The 24,564-nt window shown below is 38.3% G+C and overlaps 1 protein-coding gene across 1 annotated transcript; it reads right to left on the bottom strand.

Annotated features, from left to right (window-relative positions):
* Positions 1-3,471: 3,471 nt before the first annotated feature.
* LOC130426679 (probable G-protein coupled receptor 139) lies at positions 3,472-12,768 on the bottom strand. Its single transcript, XM_056753578.1, has 2 exons — positions 12,639-12,768; positions 3,472-4,439 (listed from the first exon to the last, which is right to left on the bottom strand). The coding sequence occupies exons 1-2, from the start codon at positions 12,760-12,762 to the stop codon at positions 3,472-3,474; spliced, it is 1,092 nt and encodes a 363-aa protein (XP_056609556.1). The 5' UTR covers positions 12,763-12,768.
* Positions 12,769-24,564: the final 11,796 nt, after the last annotated feature.

Raw genomic sequence — 24,564 nt, 5'->3', positions numbered from 1 at the left:
TGTATATTGGTGGAGGTGAATATTTATATCATTTTTGCATGACAGATTAATTAAACAGCAAAATGAAACTCAAACATATTTAAACGATGATACGCTTTTAATGTGTTCAAGAAAATATACATTATTTGCATGCCAGTTTCCAGCATATATACATTCACTGAAATACACATACACATTCACATGGCCTAAACATAATACTTAAATTCATAACCATTTCTGATTGGAAACAATGCAAATATGTTCCACACAGACATCCATCTCCATACACATTCTCTAAAACATAATTTATATGTACAATGTTTGTGTTCAAAAATAAAACCTTTAGGCCCGGATTCACAGACGAGGCTTGAGGCTAGTCTTAGACTAAAATGAATGTGTGACTTGTAAGTACTGAATATAACTTGCCCAGAAATATCTTCAAATATATCAGTGCCATGGTTTTGTCTTAAGATGCACACCATACTGTATTCTTCCAATGCATTTTTATAAAAAAGACATAAATATCTTAATTTAACTAAGAAGTAGTCCAGACTCCTGGCTTAAGATAAGCCGTGTGTGTGAAACCGGACCTTAAAGTCACATAATTGGACATTTCAATAGCACACGAGTTGATATTTTCACACATTATAATATTTTAATATTTTTAGTGATGTTGATTTTTTGCAAGCTGATCGTGGCTTTAACATATGTGTCTTTCTCCCGGCAGCTAGGACCGAGGCTGAAAAAGCCCTGGCATTTCAGAGATGAAGAGAATGCTGGTCAAATATTTATTTGTCATTGTAATGGCCCTTCAATCGTTTGGATTCTGTGAATCATTTTTTGCAGGAATCTACACAAGCTCAGGTTCTTTGTGAATAAATGTCAAAGCTATTTCAAGGCTAATGCAAATACTATGTGGATGGAAGAAATGTGAGTGCTGTCTTTATTAGAACAAAATCTATTCAAATGAATTAGATGAAAAAAATCGATTCAGATCATGTACAGAATAGTCACATTAACAGCAGCCGTCCAATCTAGTCTATAGATTTGCGTAATATGCATTTTATACATATCTAACATATAATAGTATATGTTCTTTGTGTCTGTGTCATACAGGTTATACAGGTAAACCCTATAGCTCACCAATATAAGAGCTTCTGAACTCTTTACTGAGCCTAAATGACTTTACAGTACAGCTCCATATAACACTTTAATATAAGTTTTGATATCACAACAGCAATAATAATGTGTAAATGCTAAATCGCCAAATAATTGCATATTAGGAAACTGTTTTTCTTACGTACCTTCTAGAATTGACAGTTCCCATGAAATTGTTCAATGAATGTCTTTCCTGTAGATGGTATTGATAGAAATGCATTATAATGTACTCATAATATAATCGTCTTTACAACAATCTTTTTGCTGCCTTAAAGGGACAGTTTACCCAACAACAAAAAAAATCTGTCATCATTTACTCACCTCCAAGTTGTTCCAAATCTGGATCTGGAAATCTGATGAACACAGAGAAAGATATTTGCAAGAAAGCTTGTAACAGTTCCATCATTGACTACCATAGTAGAAAAATTGCTTTTAATCCCATTCCCTACTATGACAGTCAATGGGGTCCAAGAACTTATTGGTTACAAAAGCATTCTTCCAAATATTCATCAGAACAGAGTAATTTACAGTTTTGTAATTCGAGGGCGAGTAAATGATGACAAAATTAAAATGTTTGGGTGAACTGTTCCTTTAAATGCAATCAAATTGCCTACTTAGAAATTTCAATTAAGTAAATAATTTCATTCAAGTTTTTAAAAGCTATTAAATCACTTCAAATCATCAAGTTAGTTAACACAATCCAACTTAAGTTACAGCAAATATCAATTTACAGTGAAAGATATGCTGTTAACTGTCGTGTGGTGTTCAGGTCTGCGAAACCCATTTTCAAATAGTTTCAATCTCATATATTTATATTGATTCCAGATAAAGACAGATTTTTTCACCCATATCGTAGATTTAAAAATGGTTAATAGCACCAAATATTACGCATATATATATATATATGCATAATAATTGAAATAAATAGGAACAAAATTGGAGTCAAGTTTTAAAATCTGACCTGTAAAGTATTTTCAATGCATTTTTAAGGCTGTGTTGATTTAATTATGAGAGTAATGAATAATGATGTGTTTGTCAAGTAACAAAAACAACAACAACACTATCCAAGGGTTACATTGGAGACAGGGAAAATATTCTTGAACGTGTTTTATCTGACCAAAATGTGTAGAAGCACCTGTGAACAAGACTATTATATTTGGTTCAAGAGTGAAGACTAATATTCTCAACATGTACTGTAACTTTCAAAAGTCCACAAACCTGTAGAGCGTTTAAGAACTATCAGACATGGACTTCACTTCGATAGAAAGTCTAATTTCATTTTTCTCATTACATTTCTTGACCTTTCAGACGACCCGTGCTTTGTTTTCTTGTTGAATCGAGAACAAAACCTTAACAAATTCGCAGATCGCACATTTTACGCTGTCTACCTCATCTGTGCCTGGTTTGGTTGAATATATCTCAGATATTCAGCACAGTTAAAGCGCTCCAGATGGCAGGCCGTGTGAAGATAAATGAACGTGGTTTTCCCCAGCAGCTTGTTCCACAGCTGATTTATTTGGAAAGTGCTTCTCGGGGTCGCCCGGCAAAGGATGAATGTGTTTGTGTGTGTGCTAGGTGTTTCAAAGTCTTGATCATTGTTTGAAAGAAAATCCTTCTGTATACTGAGCAATGAATGTCTGTTGCTTTAAACGTTGATACAAATATTAAACAATACGTTATCTCTAAAAGTCTTTTTTGCTTTTATTGTACATGTAACAGTCAGTTGCACCACAATATTTTTAAAGCTGAGTATGTACTTATGTTGTGTCATTCTTCTTCATCAGACAGCGATATTGAAGCGCTTTTTTCAAGTGCTGATCATTATCTAAAGGGATGATTCTTTGAAAGCTTGTGCCATTTGTGACAGGCCCTTGGAGACCGACAGCATATATTGGATGAAAATGTCACCATTGTTTTTTGAAGGATTGTTTTTCCATTCTCCCATATTTAAAAGGTAAGAGTGTTAAGATGGTTCACATTAACATGTCATCTGTGCAGACCTTCATCATCTTGCTGTGGTGTGCATCAAAACATGTTTGAGATCTTAAAATGTACTGATGTGTACCAAGCCCCGATTTCACTTTGAGGTTGCGATCTTTTTTGCATTTATGTCCTGAAAGGCAATGGTATGTTCGTGGCTTACCGGCCAATTTGCTTGTCGAAACCACGTTTTTTGCCAACCTCAGATGTCTGTAAACCTGAAACTGGATGTCTTATTGAGGCACTGCCAGTTGCTGCCCTCTGCTCACCATCATTAACCTTCTTCTCAAGGTTAGGCAAGACGTCTCCTTGCCTGGCGACTCAAGAATATCTGGGAGTGATATTTCACAGCGTTCAGGAAGATATGCAGACGGGTTTGCCATTTTTGTCGTACTGGTACACGAGCATCTTGATGCAGTGGGAATTTGCTGGTGAGATCCACGGGCTGCTGGTGATAGAGAAGTTGTGACTGGCGTAAAAAGGAGCCGGCTGCTTCCTACATCGGAACAAAGCCTTTAGCACTGTGGCGGCCATCCGGCGAAAGCGCCTGCTGATGAAGCAGTACAAGAAGAAGTTGACGCCTGTGTTGAGCAATGCCAGCATGTTTGCCACGTCTGTGACCAAGTGAAGCCGTCGGGCAGAGCCAGGCATCGTCGGCTGCGCCGTGTACAGGTGATAAAGGATCATGAGAGTGCGTGGCGCCCACAGCACCGCGAACACAGAGGTGATGGCCAGCAGGATGGCTGTGGTCTTTCCGGTGGAGTAGCCACGCAGACGGAAGCAGCTACGCCTACAACGCAGCTTCCGTACGATGATGGCGTTGAGAGAGAAGAACACGGAGCAGGGGAGCAGATACACAGTGGCGCAGTGGATCCACACCAGCACGTGCTGCCCCGCGCTGCTGCTGCGCCTGCCGCCGCCCGCTCCCGGCAGCCCGTGCCACAGCTCTGGCCACCAATAGTACGGAACGCTGGAGATCAGGCAGCCGGCGTACACGGCCAGGATGACTTTGCGAGTTCGGGCCGGGTAGGAGACGGTGTGGTAGCGCAGGGGATGGCACACGGCGATGTAGCGGTCTATGGTCAGGGGCACGGTGATCCAAATGGAGGTGTGGATGGAGGAGAACTCCAGCACCTGCACGGCTTTGTTCAGAGAGTGGGGAAGGGGAGCTCCTAAAATGAAGTCTTCCAGAAGAAAGTCCACAAACACAATAAGCAGCAAAACCAGGATGTCAGCTACAGCCAGAGCCAGCAGATAGTTGTAGGAAGATTTCTGTCGCCGCACCACCAGCTGGGAGAGGATGATCACAGTCAGGATGTTTGCTGCGGATAGCGGGGAGATGGGGAAGAGCAGAGGTTAAAATGAGAGAAGGGTGTGATTTGATGAAGAAAAGTCAGACAAGACAGTGCTGCAAATAAAATGTCACTCGAATTCATGTGTCTCACATGTGTGCACATGCACTCACATTCACACACAAGCATTCAGCCTTTCACACACATGCACGACAATCACGCGCATGCGCCAAAACTCTCGCACACACACACACACACACACACACACACACAGTCAAACACATGCACCGATGTTCACAAACATGCCCTTAGATTTCAAGACATGCACTGACATTCAACATGCACATGCATGTACTGACATCAACTCACGCATGTATCAAGATTCACACACATATATGTTCCAAACACATTAACGTGCACTCACATTCAAACACTTGCACTGACATTGACACACGCTCACACATTCCAATTACATGCTGACATTTACATGTATGTACTCACATGTATACGCATGGCCTGATATTCATACATACTCTACATGCACAAAGATTCATCCACATCACACAAACATATATACAGACAACCCACACATGCATCAACATCACAAGCATGCAGAAATTCACACAAATTCACACGCATGCACAGATCTTTTAACACACTCACATTCACATGCATGTATTGGCATTAACACATGAACTCACATTCGCAATCCTGCAATGACATCGACACGCATGCATACCCATCTAAACACACGTGCTCACGCTTACACACGTTCACTCACATTCACACTTACACACACGTGCATTATCGCGAGCATCTCATGGGGCGTTCGAAGCACTTGAGTGACCTCCTGTAGTTACATTTCCCTCTTCTTCTACTTCTCTGTTTTCCACCAAATCCTTTTCCTCAGTCTGTCTTTGACCTTCAATAAAGACCGAACAAGCAGCAGCAACAAGTGCACAATTACATCCAACCGCTGGTGCTCACGTAGCACTCCACAGACATGTCACAATGACCCGGAATAAAAGACTCAAGGATGCCCAGACCTTCTTGCATCCACTCCTTCATAGTGGCTTTTATCTTAACACGTACTGTTCCACAGGCCAAGCACAGGCCGTGTGAGATGCACCCGAGATTTTCAAGACCTCACGTTGTGATAAAAAGAGTGCAAACACAAATGCGCTGCCATTATTTAAGCCAAACTATTTAACACAGCGGTAGGGGACGCATGGGGGTCAGCGCCTCATTACAAAAGACCTCGGGAAACATTCTGAGGTGACGATGCTGACCTGAAAATTGCGTGTTTGATTAAAAGCACACATCATTGTAATTCGTACCCAAAGCCCCTGTCATCGGCTTAGCCTGTGATATTGTGTTCTGTGAAGTTTAGAGAAATGCTGATCAGTTCAAGTGGACGGCGTACAGGATGAAGCGTCCTTCGCACCTGTCTTAAATCTGGTTTTCACCGCACACCTTTGTGTCTGACGGCCCATCAGGCTGCTAACAGAGATGGGTTTGGATCACACATGCAAGTCAGGAGTTTGGGAATTGCACTTTGGAGATACAGAACGTCCGCCGACTACAAATTACACTCCAGTTAAATTCACACATTTGCATAAATGCTCGCCGACACACGAGCATCCATTTAAAGAGGTAGAGATACAGAGAGAGACAGGCAGGGATGAATTTAGTTTGTCATTATCCATTTTTTGCAGAACTTTATACACACAGACACAAAAATTGCAATAAAAGCTTTCTTTCTAGTGCTTACTGTATGCAATCCAAGCTTTGCTCCCAGAGGAACATGGTTTCTCTGGCATTGCTCTGGAGACATAACAGAGTTTCATTAAAATACATCAACCTCTTGATGTTTTATCTGAAGCGCTTTCGGGAATAGTCATTTTTACTTAAAGTTACAGTATTGTGATATACAGTATAATATTAGTGGTTAGGACGGCTTCGATGGTATTTTGGTCCTGAAAAGACCATTTAAACTTTGGTGTCTTGCTAAAGGTAAGCACTGAAATTCAGTCCTGAAATGAGACAAAATTAAAGGAGACTCCAGCAAATATATTTTGGGATTTGTCTGTCTTTTGATCAGGGTTTTTCTCATCTCATCAATATTCTGAACTCTGAATTTCCTCTCGGTGTTGCTGTTGATTGTTCCAGGTCAGAATAAGAATGTACACATTTAATTGCATGTTTTTTTCCTCACAATGTGCATGTAATTCTGCAGCACTTTTAGCTTTGAAAATATACACTTCGTATGTTGTGTTTGTCGTTGCTTGTCCTTTAATTGAAATCAATAAAAATTGGTAGTAAGTTTCATTTTTCGTAAAATGTTGCTTGTCCGACCAATGTACAACATGAACAATGATCAAATCAGAAAATAGGCAAAACTTTTGTTAGTAAGGCCTAATAAAATTACAGATTTAATGTTGACTTATCACTTCAAAGGGGTGCTGCAACGATGTGTCATGCATTCTGACTTCTATACAATGTTAAACGTGCTGTCTTATGCTTAACATGGTCAATTTGTCAAAAAACGAGTTGGGTGTATTACGTAGTATTTCTGTGCTCGATACACCCCCCAGCGGTCGTACAGGTTTCGTAACGTTTTTCTCAAACATATAAAACTGCTTTGAAACAACTTTTCTTAGTCCCTTATTGGAGAATTCTCCCACAGGCCAGCATGGAGAGCAGACGTCACTTTCACTTGTGTGCAGGAGAGAGGGAGAGCATATGCCACTTCATTTAGGTGATCAATGTTATATAAACGGTGGATATAACGCTGGATTCGGAGATCGTTTGAAACATGGAGCTGTCCCAGGGCTAAAAGATGACGTACATGAACCACGTGTGCTGAGTGAAACTGATGGGTGCGCATGTGCTTTGGTTCAGCCTACCCCTCCCCCCTGCACGCGCCGTATGCTTCTGAAATAATCGTACAGGTGTATCTATCTTTTACAAATATGATCAAACTAAATACTCTTCAAGATATGAAGTATGCAATACTACTCTATAGGTACTCAAGATTAATATGAGAAAACGAGTGTGCTAGGGCCGCTTTAATTGAGTTGTAAGCTGGTAAATTTGAGACGTTGAGAATGAATTTATATTTCTAAAAAAAAAGAATGAATCAAGATATTTAAAAATGATGACATTGATGCATGGTTACATTGCATCTTTGGATACAATCTAGGTCTGAGGGGAAGGATACGATGCAGACATTCAATGTGCTTAAAGCTAGCTACCGTTCTATGCTAATTTTATGTCACATTAAACTTTCAGGACTTGTGCTTTTAATGCGAACCTATTAGCGAAAAGTGCTTCGAGTTCATTTAGTTTGGCCATTCATTTAACAGAGTACTGAAGTTAATGAGTGTTTATTCTGGCTGTGTTTTACCAAGTGGTGATCAGGTTGTGTGTTTCAGTTTGTAATCTGTGTCTGTTAATAATGAGTATCAGAGTGTGTGGGTAACATTAAATCCAGTTCAATAAAGCTCTTCTCTTATCGCACTTTTATACGTCTGTCACCCTTCAATTTTCTACATTTGTCTCTGGATTTCTCTTCGCTGGATTGATCTCCCCCACTGAGAATTCTGATTGTTTAGACAAACAGAAAAGAATCTATAGCGATCTATAGGTTGTACATTTCCAGACAATTCCATTTAGCTGGGGTCAACTCTGTAAGCATATGGATTTTACCTGACTCCTCTCTCTGGGGATTAGAACAGATGCTCATTTTAATGCCTCTGATTGCTTTGTTTTCACACAGACAATGTGTATGTGTACTTCAAAATATAACACCAGCACGCTACTTGCTGCATTCGGCACAGTGTACAGTAGTATGCTACATTTCTAAATGCATGCTGCTAAAGATAATGTAATCTCACGTGTGTCAGTTTTAAAAAGAAACCTCAAATTTTGCTTTTCAAGACAATAATACATGGAATAAAATATAAGAAATTTAATTAAGAATTAAATATTTGTCTATAAACTCTCCCAAGACAATTGCATATCATTTTAAAGCTCTGTACTTTATTCAGTATAAACTTTTTTAATTATTTCTCCTAAACATCAAAGAAGTTATATGGTGAACAAAAGGAAACTTTTGCTTAACTGGATTATACACGGTTACTGACATTCTTCCAAATATCTTCCTTTGTGATCAGCAGAGCAAAGAAATTCAAACAGGTTTGTAACATGAATTTTGTGAGTAAATAATGATAGAATATTCTTTTTTGGGTGAACTACCCCTTTTTCATCTATGTCTGAGACATTTCTCCAGAGAAAGAGTCAGAAATCTCACTATTGTCATTAGTGTTTGAGAAGAGATGTCGACCATGCTTCAAACTGGGCTTAGATTTGTCAAGTCGGCAAATAAACGTCAATATAAGTGAAGATCTCAATATGAATTCAAACATTTCTCATCAAATGTATCCAAATCCAGATTACTTTACCTCCAAAATATACATTCATTTTACACCTCCATAACATCTCTTTTTTCCAACAATTCTCTCATTTGATTCAATTTTATTTTAAGCAATTTTAGTGGAAGCATTGGAGAATACCTGATACTTACATGCAGGGTTCGAATTGATGGGGGGGGGGGGCTGGGGCGGTCCCGGGACCCTCATAAGCCTTGAGGGACACCTCATAAAGTCTAAAATAATAAATGTGGGGATCCCCTGGTTTTCCATTAAAACTAGACTACTAAAAATGATTTTTGTCAAATTATCACTCTAAAACAAAACACTGTTGTCCGTTATTTGTCCACATTTCATAAGATGCAAATTAAAATGACATTTTTATCAGAAAAATCCATGCGTGCTCAAGCATGCCGCACAGTGTTTAATGAAGACATGTTTAGCATTTCCCCAAGAATATTTTTCTTCCTTCAGAAAACTTTTGCATTCCCCAAAGATGATTTTGTGCTCCGTTCTGCAAACATAAACTCCGACTTTGACAAGAAGGTTACCCTTCTGCTTTGCCCAAAGGAATTACATTTGTTTTTCTTATTCTGCATTGGTTCATATGGATTATTTACATTTACTTGATCTACATTATCAAGAGACGAATCACGTTTAGAACACTCTATGAATATGCTTCTTACTGGCTGGTTTAGCAGCACTAAATAAATAAATAAGTGAAAGGAAAATCTGAATTGGTAAGAAAAATGTTACCATTCATTTTGAAAAAAATATCTTACTGTTATTAATAAATTTAAGAGATTTTGCACAAAGCGAAATCTCAACATGACAGACATCAAACAGGCTAAAAGTGTGTTATTGTGAATAAAAACATACAATGCCAAATATAAAAATAACAGTCAGATCGATAGCAATTTTTTAAGGGCTGGTTAAGGGTACCCCCAAGAGCTTTGACACTATACGAACACTGCTTAAATGAAACACAGCTGAGAACTTCATCAAATCTCCCAAGTCACGAAAGAGCAACCTCTGAGCAATAACATGAAAAATCCTGACGAAAGACACTTTGTTCATTTAGGCATCAAGCTCTCAGACAGCACCAGCTCATTTTTTTAAATTGGAAATCATTGGCTCCACCTCTTAAGTAAGGAATAACAGCAGCGGCTAATGTGGATCCAGTGAGAGATCATTACTGAGGATCTGTGACCTTCCAACAGACGTTGATATTATAGAGATTCATTCTGGATTAACCTCCTCCGTCTTCAATAGAAATCACGAGAACGCACAAATCAAACGGTCTTCACTTTACTTTGAAGAAGGGAATGAAATTAGACCGACCTGCTTCAATTAGTGACCTTAATGAGAGTAACGTCTCACCATCAATCCAACAGCCGTGAGTTCATCTGAAACACTTGTATTCTCTGCTTTCTACTCCTGTTGTTTGCTAAAATGTAAAAATTTGGGACCGTGAATGTCAGTTCCAGATACTGTTGTGTTATGCTTTTGTGAGCATTTATGCAAATGTGCGAATTTAACTGGAGTGTAATTTGTAGTCGGCGGACGTTCTGTATCTCCAAAGTGCAATTCCCAAACTCCTGACTTGCATGTGTGATCCAAACCCATCTCTGTTAGCAGCCTGATGGGCCGTCAGACACAAAGGTATGCGGTGAAAACCAGATTTAAGACAGGTGTGAAGGATGCTTCTCATGCTTAACATGGTCCACTTGTCAAAAAACGAGTTGGACATATCACGTATAATATAGTATTTCTGTTCTCGAACCAACGTTTCCTATACTGTAGGTTTCGGAAAGTTTTTTTCGAACACGAAATTCCCTTACAGAACAAACTTTTCTTATATAGTCCCTTATTGGATAACTCTCCTGGAAAGGCACACCCACGCGACAACCAGCAGGAGCGAGAAAAAGAGCACGCCCACGTGTCAACCAGCGAGAACTTGCCAATCAATGCGCTTCGTTCGTTGTACTGAAGTTCAGCTGTGTTTGTTAGTTCACAGCATTTCGGTGAGGAATGTTATATAAACGGTGGATATAACGCTGAATTTGGAGATGGTTTGAAACTGCTACATTCTCGCACCCCGCACCCCTTCCGGGGCTTGCATGTTTTTGGAAATAATTGTTTCAGCTGTCTCTCTCTTTTATAAATTTGATCAAACTAAATACTCTTCGAAGATGCGAAGTATGCAATACTACTGTATAGGCACTTAAGATGAATATAAGATTGGCAGAAACTGCATGTGTTACCTCTGCTTTAAAAGCGACACGTTTTTGTCTCTCTAGACAATTGGTCGGTTTCATATTCTAGGCAGCTAATAATTCATATCCTAAAAACATTTTTAAAATGTGTTTGTAAAGACGTTTACATTTGTTATATAATGAATTTATTTTTGAACATGTGTGTTTATTTGGAACTTCGCATCCTTTTTGCCATCAATTTTATTTGACAGCCAACTGACTTTGCAATTTTATTTTGATCAAAGAACTATATATGGGAAACAGTCTCCCTGTATTTTCATTTCAATATCTATAATTGTTTATAATTATATTTATAAATTTATATTTATTCACTTGGAGTTTTTACATTTTTCGCTTTCCCCTGCTTATAGGTTGAAACCCAACAGTTGAGATCCACCATATATACAAGCCATAGTTCATCCAAAAATGTAATATCTTTCATCATTTATTCACACTCATGTTGCTTAAAATCTGTATATGACTTTTTCTTCGGTGGAACACCAAAGAAGATATTTGGAGAAATGTGGTTATATGTGTACTTAAAAGCTATTGAAGTGCAAACAGGTGTATTAAAAACCTAATGACCTGTTACAGCATCTAAGATACACACTTGGCTCTATTTAATCTTACTACCTGTCCGTCTTTTTAATCCTCATCTGTAAAATCCTCATGTCTCTGCTCTTCAGTCACACCTGCCTTTATTCACCCTATCTCTCCCTTTCTATTCCATCTTTTAATAAAGTCCCTTCTCCATGCTTTTGTCACTAGCTCAATTCATTTGAGACACGTCCATCTCCCACCTGCTCTTCATTCCTGCCTGTTCTATCGCCTCCATCCACCCAAACCCCCAGCAGGTGTGATGACTTTCGAAAGACTCAAATCTGATCCTCGATCTGCATCACCGTCAAAATTCGCGCTGCTCTTTAGCAGTCGAGCGACAGGAACGCGCCTCTGATAGCAAATGAAAATATTTGTGTAAACTGCTCAGGCTGAGTGCTCCCCTCAAGGGCACAGCGATTTATCTCAATCTGACAAACGGATCTTTCTCCACAGCTCGCAGGTGAAACTGTGTCATGCGCCGGGCGACCTGAGAGAGAAGGTCGGATTGAATTGTTTACCTACATCATTAGTTGAGAAATCAGCTTCCGAATTTGAGCGTCCGACAGGTTGAATATTTAATGCTGGAGGCCAATTAATGGGATATCGCTCAAGACCTAAGATGGTATAATGCGTGGCTCCTCGGGTCATTCCAGTTAGAGCCAGATCGAATTTTATAATCTGTGGAGTAGCAGAAATCATGTATTTTGTACCGATATCCAATAAGCGGCTCTTGGAAATGACGTTAGACAGTTGAGCTCAAAGAAATGTGTCTCGTCACCGGCGACCTTTACAGTCCAGTTTAGGTGCCCAACGGTTGCGACTCACAAGGTTACAGACCACTTTGTCAAAGACGTAATCAAATATTCAAAACTGGAATATTGAACACCCTTTCCACAAACACAACCATGCACAGTCACAATTGTTCACAGTCTTGTTGGTCTTACCAGGCAGGCCAAGGCAGAGCAGAGAACTGTAGTAGATGATGGGCAACTGTCCGAGCGGGCACCCGCTGGGACCCCAGGAAGTAGAGTTGGGGGACATAACGGTGAAGATGTGACTGTGCTCCATGGCGTCGCTGCCCTCCCTCAAGCTCTGGAAAGGAAAACGACCACAGCCGGACGCTCAGAGAAAAACAGCTCTGTCCTCAAGGGCTGGATGACACGTGTTAGAGCCGGAGAACGACTGCAAGCGCGAGGAGGCAGAATGATACTGAGACGCAGACAGAGACGATGAAGCCGCCGATGTGATGGGAAGAGAGACAGGGATGTGAGGAAGACTGTGTGTGAAGATGTGAGAGAGAGCGAGAGAGAGAGAGAGAGAGAGTGAGGGGGGTGTGTTGCAAGCTGGTGGGAATGAAATCTAGGGAGGCATGAACGCAAAAAGGGTGAAAATGAGTGTGTGTGTGGGGGGGGGGTTGGGGGCTGGTGTTGTGTGAACGAGTAGATCATTGGGAGAGAGTGAGAGAGAGAGAGAGAGAGAGTGAGAGAGAGAGAGAGAGAGAGAGAGAGAGAGGCGTTAAGTGAGGCAAAGACAGAAGACGGGTGTTGATTTCTGTGGTGACACACTTGTGCATGAGACAAGCGATATTGAAGTAAATGTGAGCAGGACTCGAGTATACACACCTCGCTATGTGCATTTATGAAGTTACTCGATCAATTGTATTATTTCTTAATTGACAGTTTTTATTACAAAAATGTTAAATTCAAAACACGAATTAAAAAAGTCATAATCATTCAAATAAAAAAAAACTTGGCTTGCTAATACATAAAGAATATCTTATGTATAATAATTAGGGCTGTCAAAAGATTAATCGCTATTAATCGCATCCAGAATAAAAGTTTGTGTTTACATAATATATGTCTATGTACTGTGCATATTAATTATGTTTTTATAAATACAAACACATACACATGTATACGTATTTAGGAAATATTTACATGTATTTATTTATGTTAACCAACAATTAAATTATTTATAAATGTTTAATAACTTTTAGATTATTATTAAATATATGCTAGGATGTGTATGTGTTAATAAATACAAAATTATTATGCACATCACAGAGATATATATTATGTAAACACAAACTTTTATTCAGGATGCGATAAATCACGATTAATCGTTTGACAGCCCTAATAAAAATGTTTTGCAGACATTTTACATCATAAAATAATATATAAAGATTATACTTAAATAAATTACGGTATAATTAAATCTAATCTAAAATATTTTATTATTAAAGAAATGTTTATATTTATTATCAAACTGAGTGGCTAAGAACTAGTTAATGAACTAGTGTATGCTAGTTAATTTGATAACATTTTACAACAATATTTTACATTAATATATTAGTTTTTTTAATGAGTGAATGAGGGTAGAATAGGAATTTTATATTAACATTTTAATGTCACTACCCACTCTAAAAAAAAATGGTGCTATAGACTGTTTCACCGGGTGTGCACGCAGTAGCGGTGTTAACCACTTTGCAAACCATGCAAATTTGTAGGGGGCCCCCTAGTGGCTACACGCTTTTAAATCATTTAATGATTGCTTTTGATGCTTTCTTATAAGTGGAATGTGAGTTCACCATTGTCTAGAAAGCAAGCACTGAAATCTTGAGGGTTCTTTAATCAAATGAATTGCTATAACATTTACTTGATTAGTGTTAATGCTATTTAGTTTAAATAATTTTTGATAACTTAAACCATATTTCATTTTAAATTATCAAAATTTGCCCCACATTTTTCGGGTATTGGTGTCCCCCCTGGCACAGATACACAGTTAGATACACTGTCATACTTCCATGTTGGTTGGAACTGCACCCAAATTTTTCACCTACTGTTGCACCTGTGTATATGGTTGAGTGACAATAAAGGGATTTGATTTGATGCACACATATCAAATCTTTGATTCCAAAACAAATAATGTTTATTCTTATTCAAAACTGACATCAATTTTCTGTGCTGTTATGCGGTTCAAAGTAAAATAAATCCAGGTTATATATGTCTCACTTATTACATGAACTCTTTAATATTACTGTTGTGCAATTCAAAGAAAAAAAATTCAGTACGCATGTGTGGGAGGACCCGGGTCTTGACTTTGCTTTGGGCCCCCAAAAATATAAACACGCCCTTGTGCCCAGGCTTGGACTGCATGTAACTTCAGGTCTGTGTTTGACAAGTGTCTAATAATTTAACTGTACTTTAAAATAATAAGATAAATTATAATTAACACAAATTAAATATTGTAAAATAATTGTTTTAAATAAACCATTTGTTGAATTTTGTTGCATGTTTACTTTATTAAATAAAAAAATGTTGAATGGGTCCTGTAGTTTGGTCTTATTAAAAAATCTGTATGACATTGACATCTAGTGGTAGAGCTTGGTATCGCATTCTTAATTCAAAATATGTGAGAGACAAGTTTAACCAAGTAGGTTTCTTCTCGTTTTTTTACTGTTATCATAAATAATTCACAGGCGTTCTTTTGTTTGAAATTATGTGTACCGGAAATTAAGGTTGGTCCACGAACGATGGCATGCGCAGTAACCTTTGTTTATGTAGTTGCTTTGAAACCGTCTATAAAGCACAAACGTGGTTCTTGACTTGTGATCAAAGGCAAACCACTTTAATGGCTAAATAGAATATATTGGTGCTTTAGTGGTTCTTCAGAACCATACCAGGGGTTCTTTATACGGATGTGATGCTATATAGCACCTCAGTCATTCCAATGAATCGCTGAAATACCTTTGAAGAACTACTGAAGAACCAAGATATGGTTCTATATAGCACTTAAAGTGGTTCTTCTATGATTACGAGATAGACCATCCATCTCTTTAAACAAAAACATGCAGTCCACCCAGATGCACAAGAAATCTCTTTCTTGAAACGTGTTAACAGGTTCACATCTTGTTTTACATCCCAATAGATCAATAAAAACCCTGATTGAGGTTGTCATCAATTCATGCATGAAAGGGTTGAAATGACATTAAACTGTGGTGAACCCTGAATGTGAACTCGAAGCAACAAGGCAATCATGTTATGTTCAATTCTTCAACCATTATTTCTGAGTAATGCGCTCAGATGCATCAATGATGATATCACATTGATGGAAAGCACACATTCTCCATCGCTGCAGTTCACCGAGTTCATTTCAGTTACACCTGTTTACTTTGCATACCTGATCAGTCACTTCTGTGATGTGGAAGGGAATCGGCTGATTTTGTCCGTGAAGAGTAATTTTTCCACAGTCCAGCAAATGAGTGTGAAGTGATAGAGAGAACACAAGGCGTTTAATAAAACATAGCTCATGACGTGCATCGATTACTGAGAGCTACAGAGTGGCAGGTCTTTCCTCATGCTCGCTCACACGGTCCTGAGGCTGTGAAGCCACTGCTCAACAATACATGATCTACTTTACCATGCATGACATCTCTTACAGCACATAACTGATCGGTACAAACAATAACTGATATGAATTCATTAATTTTCATGAAGTCATAAACGCATGATGACATTGGCCCAGATCACTCCAACAAAGCTTCACTAATATGGCACGAGTTCATTTCAGAAAGACGGAGAGAGAGATTCTGCGTTGAACAGAATTATCCATCAGCTCGGCTCTAAGCGACAGACCGTATAAATAATGAACCTCACACATTAATAGCAGCCGGTGTATAACATAACTGTTTAATTAGATGTTTGATTCTGGTAAAGAGGTGAAGGAGTTCACACATCAATTTCATTTTTCTACCATCTCTCTCTCTCTCTCTCTCTCTCTATCGCACGCTGTCACCTTTATAAGTCGAAGGTGATGAAATTCAATAATGAAAATACGATTTCCCGGACCAAAATCAGACATCTAACGGCAGTGTGGAGGAAATGTGAAACAGACGGTAAAGAACATTGACTGTTGTCACACCTTGCCAGTGTGTTAAAGTAGTGTGAAGACCATCGCAGGCATGTTATAAAACAAGTGAAGACTTTCTTCTCACTCAATATGTCAGAGTAATCTCAGCAAGACCAACTTGTCTGAACCTGTCGGTGTCCCAGAGTGAAAACTGGAGTGCTACTCGCCTTCATACTTTTATATTTTCGCTCTGCTGTAATGTATAACTTGAATGCACTGTATTGATTCGGATAAAGCATCCATGAAATGCAAGAATGTCAATTTGATTTAAATTATTAAGCCAAAACATAAGTCTAAACACACAATGTTACAAAAATGCATTAAATTAAGCACGGGTCTATTGAAGTTTTCATTTTACGCTGGAGACAGGACTGCATTCAACTCCCGGTCTGTCTTCGGTGTCTAATAATATAAGTATTTATATTTTATTTATGTTACTATTCATTTGTATTATTATGTTATTGTATAATGACTGTATTTAAGAAACGATTTCTTAAATTTTGTTGTATGTTACAATTTGTAGACTGGGTCCTGTAGTTTTATTGTATTTAAAGAAACCGTGTGGTACATTGACACCTAGCGGTCGACCTTGGTATCGCAGTCTAAATTCAAAATATTGGAGAAGCAAGTTTAGCCAGCATACATAAGAAATAACTAGACCGCTCGTTGGTAACCTTCAACTACAAACACATGCAAGTGAATGGCGGTGCTTCGGTTTTACTGGAAAAAGCACAATTTCTCAACCGATTTCAATACTTTCGATTTACGTGGAGTACAGGTATGTTTCGGCTCCAGCTTTCTAAGGATACAGTTCTAAATATTGAGATTTTAAGTAGGTAGAGACACGATGTTGGTGCTGCACGTGCACGTATATCATAAAACGTAAATAATGTAAACGTTATTGCGCTTTTAATGCCGAAAAAGCGCAGCTCCACGTTTACTTGCATATGTTTACATGCTACTCTGTATGGAATGACAGAATGCGAGCACTTACATTTGCGCTGTCTGAAGTCCCAGATCCAAATGTAATACCGCAGGTCTCGAACGCCATAATATGTGTATTATATTTGTATTAAAACATAATAACAATTTCAACAATGGCGCATGCCGACTTCCGTATTGTCAAAACGCGTTCGTCATTTGGGGGCGTGTCTGTACAGCACGTGCGGCGTCATTCCATTACGATATAATGATTTTTTTAAACCGGTTAAATATGCGCGCATGCAGTATCCTACAATGTCCACTTTATTTCACAATGTTAAAAGTGTATGATGATCTCATCAGCACGTCAAAACATCCTGACCTTCAATCGTTAGCGACAGTATCACGCAGACTCAGTGTGGAGATTTCGGGGTCACGTGAACAATTATGTTTAAAGGTCCAGTCTGTGTGGGATGATCTATTGATAGAAATGCAATATAATATACATATGCCTTCAGATGTGTATAAAGAGCTTATACAGCGAAGCGTTATGTTTTATTTCATTAGAATCAATGCGCTATTTCTATCTGCATACACCGCGGGTCCCTTTGCATGTTATCCGCCACGTTCTATCAGCCGTCGTAGTGTTTCGAAAGGGAGGGGGAGGGAGTAATTTCACTTACTGGACCTTTAAGTTAAAGGGGTTATATGGCGCGAAAACTGTGTCTTTGCTGTGTTTTAAGTCACCCATGCATGTATTAGACCGGTAAACTGCTCAAATTTATGCGTCGGAGCAAAATATGAATTCTATCTAAAAGCGAATGCTCACCCAGACCTGCCTGAAACGCATTGTGTAATCACACCCCGTCAGTTCGTGGTATGATTTGACCAGGTAAGGCTGGCGTACCTGTCAGTACAATTGCTTTGGAACCTGATTTTCCAAATATGGTAAAAGCGTCACATTTCCGTCACACGCTTGCAGTATTTGACCAATCACTTCGCACTGGTGAACTGGCCAATCATAACACTCCTCGCTTTTCAGAGCGATGAGCTTTGTAAAAAATCTGCGTGTTTCAGAGAGGAGGGGCAAAGAGGAGATACAAACGTTTGAACCTTACATCGTGTATACACATTGCATTACATAAAACAAACGATAATATTCGTTTTAGCCGTATCATACAACCCCTTTAAATTAAAATGACAGTATTCCCAGAGATTTATTCTGTTTGAAAGAGGTCCCACTTTTTTCAGATTTCACCCACATTAAAATGCTGCAGTGTTCTTCATTCACCAGAGGAAACTGTAGTATAAATATATAGCCACTATACCGTAGTATGATACTACTAGCACTTTAAGTATTACTATAGTATATTGATATACTGTGGTAGCATACTTTAATAATTACTTAAGTAGGGTTCAAAAACAAAACAGTATGGAATTTTATTACTTGTAAAATCCCAAGTATACTACAGTATTTTAATATGGCTATGTTTTACAGTAATAACAGTAAATGCAGTGATTTCACATCATACTAGACTAAAGATTCATGCAACAAAATATATTTTGATTCATATTTCATACTAGAATGGGTTGATCTGATTATTTATATATCTCATGAAGTATATTGTATCACACAAATGTGCTAGATTTTTGTATGGCATACATCACATCATGCAATTTCAAACGTTAGACCAGATAGTTTACGTAGCAAAGGTACATTTTGCTTATTTAGTTAGACCTCCATCAAATATCTATTTCCCAACCTTCACATGCTTCCTCCGGTGCATGTTTAGGGATTTCCTAGGGCTTCTCCTGGTTCCCATATCAATGTCTAAACTGCATGAATATGATGAGTGAAATTAAGGCTTTCATTTTGTTAACACAATGTGTTGCGTCTCCGTGACGTTCTCGACGTGCTTTGCACTTCAAACGCTTTCCCATCTGCGTTCTCTCATTAATGCTTTTCTTTCAACCGCATCAATACCCCCAGAAAGACTCGGACAGCTTTTATTTCCCTTTATTAAACCAGAAGACCATTAAATCTCATTCTGGAAACCTTCAGAAGTGTTTATTAAAGCATTCATCTCCTCACATGGCTCTGTTCAGTTAGTTAGCGAGATATTAATGATCGTTTAATGTATTCGCTCTCTCTCACCCGGCGGCCTTGATCTGTGGGAGCTGAGACTGGATAAACAACGTGTTTTAACGCCCGGTACAAAACAACTTAATACGAGCATGCGTCTGCGAAACAGAAACAACAAAGTCAAGTTGACATTTCATGAACCTGAGCGGAGGACATAGAGAAACCTTCACATAGAATCTGAATGCCCATTGCGAACACGAGCGGGTTTAAGTCAATGCAAATGCTTTATAGGTGGGCAAAAAAAACTTCAAACTGTGAATGTTGTAAAGCATCAATCTTTGCTCAAGCCATTCTGAAATATGAATTGTCTATATACGGTCTCGATTTATTTGTCCCGAATTTACCCTTCCAACCAATTCTGCACAGTTCTTCAAAACAGATCCGCATTGTCCTATAGATAATAATGACAAGCTTTATTTTCATTCAGCTCGGCTCAATCGCTTCTCATCCTCTGTTGTTGTTGTCTCGAGCGGTTTACAGTGATGCATTACAAAAGGCCATAGCTGTAAGGTTATAGAAACAGCTTTGTTTATCCGTCAGAATTTTCTAACTCTTACGCTGATGTCCGTAGGTTTGATTGGTTGCAGTTGGAATTGGATTGTTTCATCCTATGATGACCTTAATGTATATTTGATTGTGAAGTTTATCCCTCAGCAAAGTGTTGAAATCTAAAAACTGAAGCAGAACCTCACAAATAGTTTTTTATTGCTTCTATGTTGTGTATGTTGAAAATATAACTATCGCTTTTTTTTATCGCAACGAAATTTAGCAAGAGCTTGTGTTTGTATGCATGAATGTCTAATGTGTGTATTGCAATAAGTAGGGTTGCGTGATTAATCATATTTTAATAGTGATAATGATTTATGCTTCCCAGAATTACAGTAATTGGGCATAATCGTTGTTATATTAATGTTTTAAAAGCAAGAACAAAACTCTCCATAAGGTCGGAAAATCTTGCAATAAAGATGGGAAATCATCGCAAAGCTTGTATCTTATAAACTACTTTACAGGAAACACACATTGTTTTCACTTCATTTCTACTATTTAGATTTTTTTTGGCAAAACCCACAGTCCAAGGGTTACCAATGACTTATAAACAAAAGAACAAGAAATATAAAATGGAGTAGCAAGGTTTCTGAAGGTCACAAAATGTCATTTTTTCTGGTGATGTGTTTAGATGATCGATTGCGTGTGTTGAAGAAGTTCAATGGCAGCGAATTATAACACACGCATTGGCTGTAACGAATAGGCCTAATAAACTTGCTAGAGTAAAATTAAAAGCAAAAGTTCTGAACTGACAAAATAATCGTGTTTATTAATCGTGATAAATTGATTAGCAAAATAATATTTTTTTATAATCGTGATTATCATTTTACCGATGATCTTGCAGCCCTAACATTATGAACATCGCAGTAGTTTGCAAGGACAAAATAATCATACAGATTCCAAAAGTTATGTATGATCAAAGTTTTGGGTTGATGCAGACAGCAGAGTGACTTTGTCTGATGTGTGGAAGATGATCAATGATCAGACTATTTGGGTTATATCATTTTTCAGTTTTTAATGTACTTTAATGTACTTTAATGTGGTTTAAATTGAATTTACCAAGCATTATGGTATCGTATATAGTATAGCATTATTGGTTATTTATCATGTGATTTTAAATCTGAAACTCACTTGGATCCCTTGTTTCATTGTTTTATATAAACGTGCTATTTCTTTCAGAGGCTACTATACATATTACCTGTTACATTAAAAAGGTAAAAAAAAATATTTCATAGATTTGTGAGTGTGATGTCATCACAGATTGTTATTTCAGTCACGTGTAATATTATCTCACTACCTGTACTGTAAATGTAAAAGTATGGCCGGATGAGTCGTATGTGTTTGTATTCTTTACAGTTCCAGTAGACCTCAGCGTCGCCCCCGAGCTTCCTCTGTGAAAGCAGCGTGCTGAAGGTCACAGCCTCCCACGTGTGAGGATGTTGTGTGGTTCTGTCTTTCATGTTCTCTGGGGGTCTTCTTTGAGTCTTCGGCCCCTCTGGCCACACGCGAGGCCCCGGCAACACGACCCTTTGAGGGCTGAATGATAAGCCTTGATTATTGAGTGATTATATCTGACGCAGGCCAGGCATGAAAGGTGTTTGTTTTAAAACACCCTTGTTTCCGAGGTCCGGTTTAACATCAAAGGTAGCAGAGGGGGCGGAGGGAGAGACGGGACGTGTGACATTTATTAAAAGTGAAGAGAGAGGTAGCAGATCCCTTTCATTTTCTTATCGTACATGTCGGTTTCTGCTTCACCTGTCGGATGGAGAAACAAATACTGCCGGAAACTAGATTTGTAGGACATGGGTTGGACAAGATCTAAAGGCGTTCGTTCTTTTAATGAGTTGGAATATAAATTGAAGTGGTAACAGGTGTTAAATCGAAATGACTGGAAGAAAATTTCAATGCAACACAGCCACACAACAGAGGAACTTCATTAGTCCAACATCAATTATTTATGTCAAAAATCAATCATTTCCTAAAAAAAATCTTTATTTGTAATTATGCATTCCCCTGATATCTATATTGCACATTATTTGCACTATAACATGTAACATTTAAATATCGTTCCATTAAATCATAAAACCTTTGTTATATTTAATAAGAGCATAAAATATAATTCTTTCTCAGGGTTTGTTTTTTAAAGCTGCAATTTGTAACCAAAAAATAAACAATCGGTTATTAAGCAAGTACATCAAAATCAATGTTGGAAACGACTTCGTTACATTTCCCCGATTTACAAGCTTATCAAAATGATTTATACAATAACTGGCGGGTATGATTCTTTTCATCATGACAGATTGCAGCTTTAAATATAATTTAGACGTAGAAAATACAAACTTCACTCGCAAGTCAAGTCCAATTTCCATCTGCATGCTGCCGTCTGATTCTACAAGTAGTTTCAGTGAATTAATGTGTGATTGCATTGTTTTTGTCTGAGATTTTATTGTCCACCGGAGGAAAATAAAGTCTGACTATATAGAAGAGTACCATATTGGCTGTTAACGCATGATCTGACGTGTCTGTAGCGTAACTGTGCTGGACAATTTGTGTTGAAGATATTTAGGTTCAGAAGTTTGTTTCAAATCGAATATAGAAGATTATTAGTTAATAAATGAACGGGTGGAGTGTTTCTCTCTCAGATATGAGATTCTGGACCCTCTGGCTTCTACTTTGATTCATTTTCTGAATCGGGACACGAACTGGTTTCCATTGACAGGTAATCAGTCTTTCACTGCCTTTTCTCTGCTGTGAGGGACGCCTCTACAGACGCACGTACGGCTGACGCATGGATTCATTCATGCCCGCAGGACAGGTCATTGTGTTGATCTGTCATAGGTCACTTAAGTGTCAGGTATGTGTCTTAAAGGGATGTGTCAAAAATGCAAATTCTGTCATCATTTACTCTCCCTGGAGTTGTTACAAATCCGTATGCATTTCTTTGTTCTGATGAACACAGAGAAAGAAAGTTGGAAGAATGCTTATGACCAGACTGTTTTGCCCCCCATTGACTCCCATAGAAGTGACTCCGAACTGTTTGCTGTCCAACATTCTTCAAAACGTCTTCAACAGAACAAAAAAAAGTTAAAGTTAATTTTTTCTACAATGGGAGTCAATGGGGGGCAAGATCTATTTGGTTATAAGCATTCTTCCAAATATCTTTCTCTGTGTTCATCAGAACAAACACATGTATACAGATTTATACAGAAACTTGAAGGTGAGTAAATGATGACATCATTTTTGGGTGAAGTATGCCTTTAAGAACCAAGAATAGGAAATCTGTTTCAAGACAGTTCTTTTAGACACAGAACAGGTAATTGTCGTATAACAAAGATTAAATGTGATTAGAAATGTTTGAGTTCATGAAAACGTAGATTGTGTTGCATGTCTTGGCAAAACTGAGCACTTTTGGGGGCATTTAGTACCCTCTTCTGCAAACTCTTACATATTTATTAATGACATATTTGTCTGATTTGAGCATCTCTTAAGGTTACACTCTTTGACCTTCTTTCGCTAACCGAAACTCAGAGCTGTTGGGCCGTCCGGTCTCCGTCTCTCTCTTTACCGTGAGATCGGTTCATTGAGTTCATGTAGTTTAGTAGTCTGTGGCCGCTGGCACACTAATCTCGCTCACCTCATTGTTCTGCCTTTCTGCACCTTTCAGTCCGACACACGTTGATGAATTAGTATGGCGGGCGGCAGAGAGCCATTCACCACTCACACACGGGCTCCACCTGCCTTTTCTTTTTTACTTTTTAGATCATAAAGATTTTATGGGCAGCAAAACGGGTGATAAAAATTTCTCACACACTATGCCGAATATAATGAAAACGAGCGGGTTGAATAATAAAGACTTCATTCTCATCGTTTATGCGTAGAGCCTTTGTGAAACCTCTCGGGATTGGCTAACACTTTTACCTGTATGTGTAGTTCTACACAAGCGCCATTGAAATTGTAATTGCCTCCTTCTTTATGTCTGACCAAGAAGGCCAAGGCTGTAATTTTCCACTCTTATTGGTTTTAGTTCGGATTTGTTTGCAAGAAATCATTTTAGATAACGACTTTTTTCTGTTTACCGTGTTAGATTTATACCAGCTAAGCAAAGTCAAGTGAAGATCATTTTTGTATAGTGTTCTTCACTTATTATAAAGTCACGCTATTATGTCTATAATGTCTTAATACTTGACATTCAGCTGGAAGTAAAGATTTTTCAGTTTGGCATTCACCTCGACTGTTTTATGGGCAAACAATATCAAAGTACTTTTACTTTTTAACTATAAGTAGAAGTATGTAGAAGTATGTCAGTGAGTTTAAGTTCAAAGTGTAGGTAAATATACAGTATATGTATATAA

Source organism: Triplophysa dalaica, chromosome 7 (genome assembly GCF_015846415.1).
Source record: "Triplophysa dalaica isolate WHDGS20190420 chromosome 7, ASM1584641v1, whole genome shotgun sequence".
Classification (NCBI taxonomy): Eukaryota; Metazoa; Chordata; class Actinopteri; order Cypriniformes; family Nemacheilidae; genus Triplophysa; species Triplophysa dalaica.
Note: the sequence above shows the minus strand (reverse complement) of the source record. Positions and strands in the feature narration are given on the sequence as shown.

Bases quoted from the DNA above. Each gene is read 5' to 3' on its own strand.
- LOC130426679 (XM_056753578.1), bottom strand. From the start codon at position 12,762: ATGGAGCACAGTCACATCTTCACCGTTATGTCCCCCAACTCTACTTCC. The intron at 4,440-12,638 runs GTAAGACCAACA...CGCTATCCGCAG, and splicing joins GCTCTGCCTTGGCCTGCCTG to CAAACATCCTGACTGTGATC.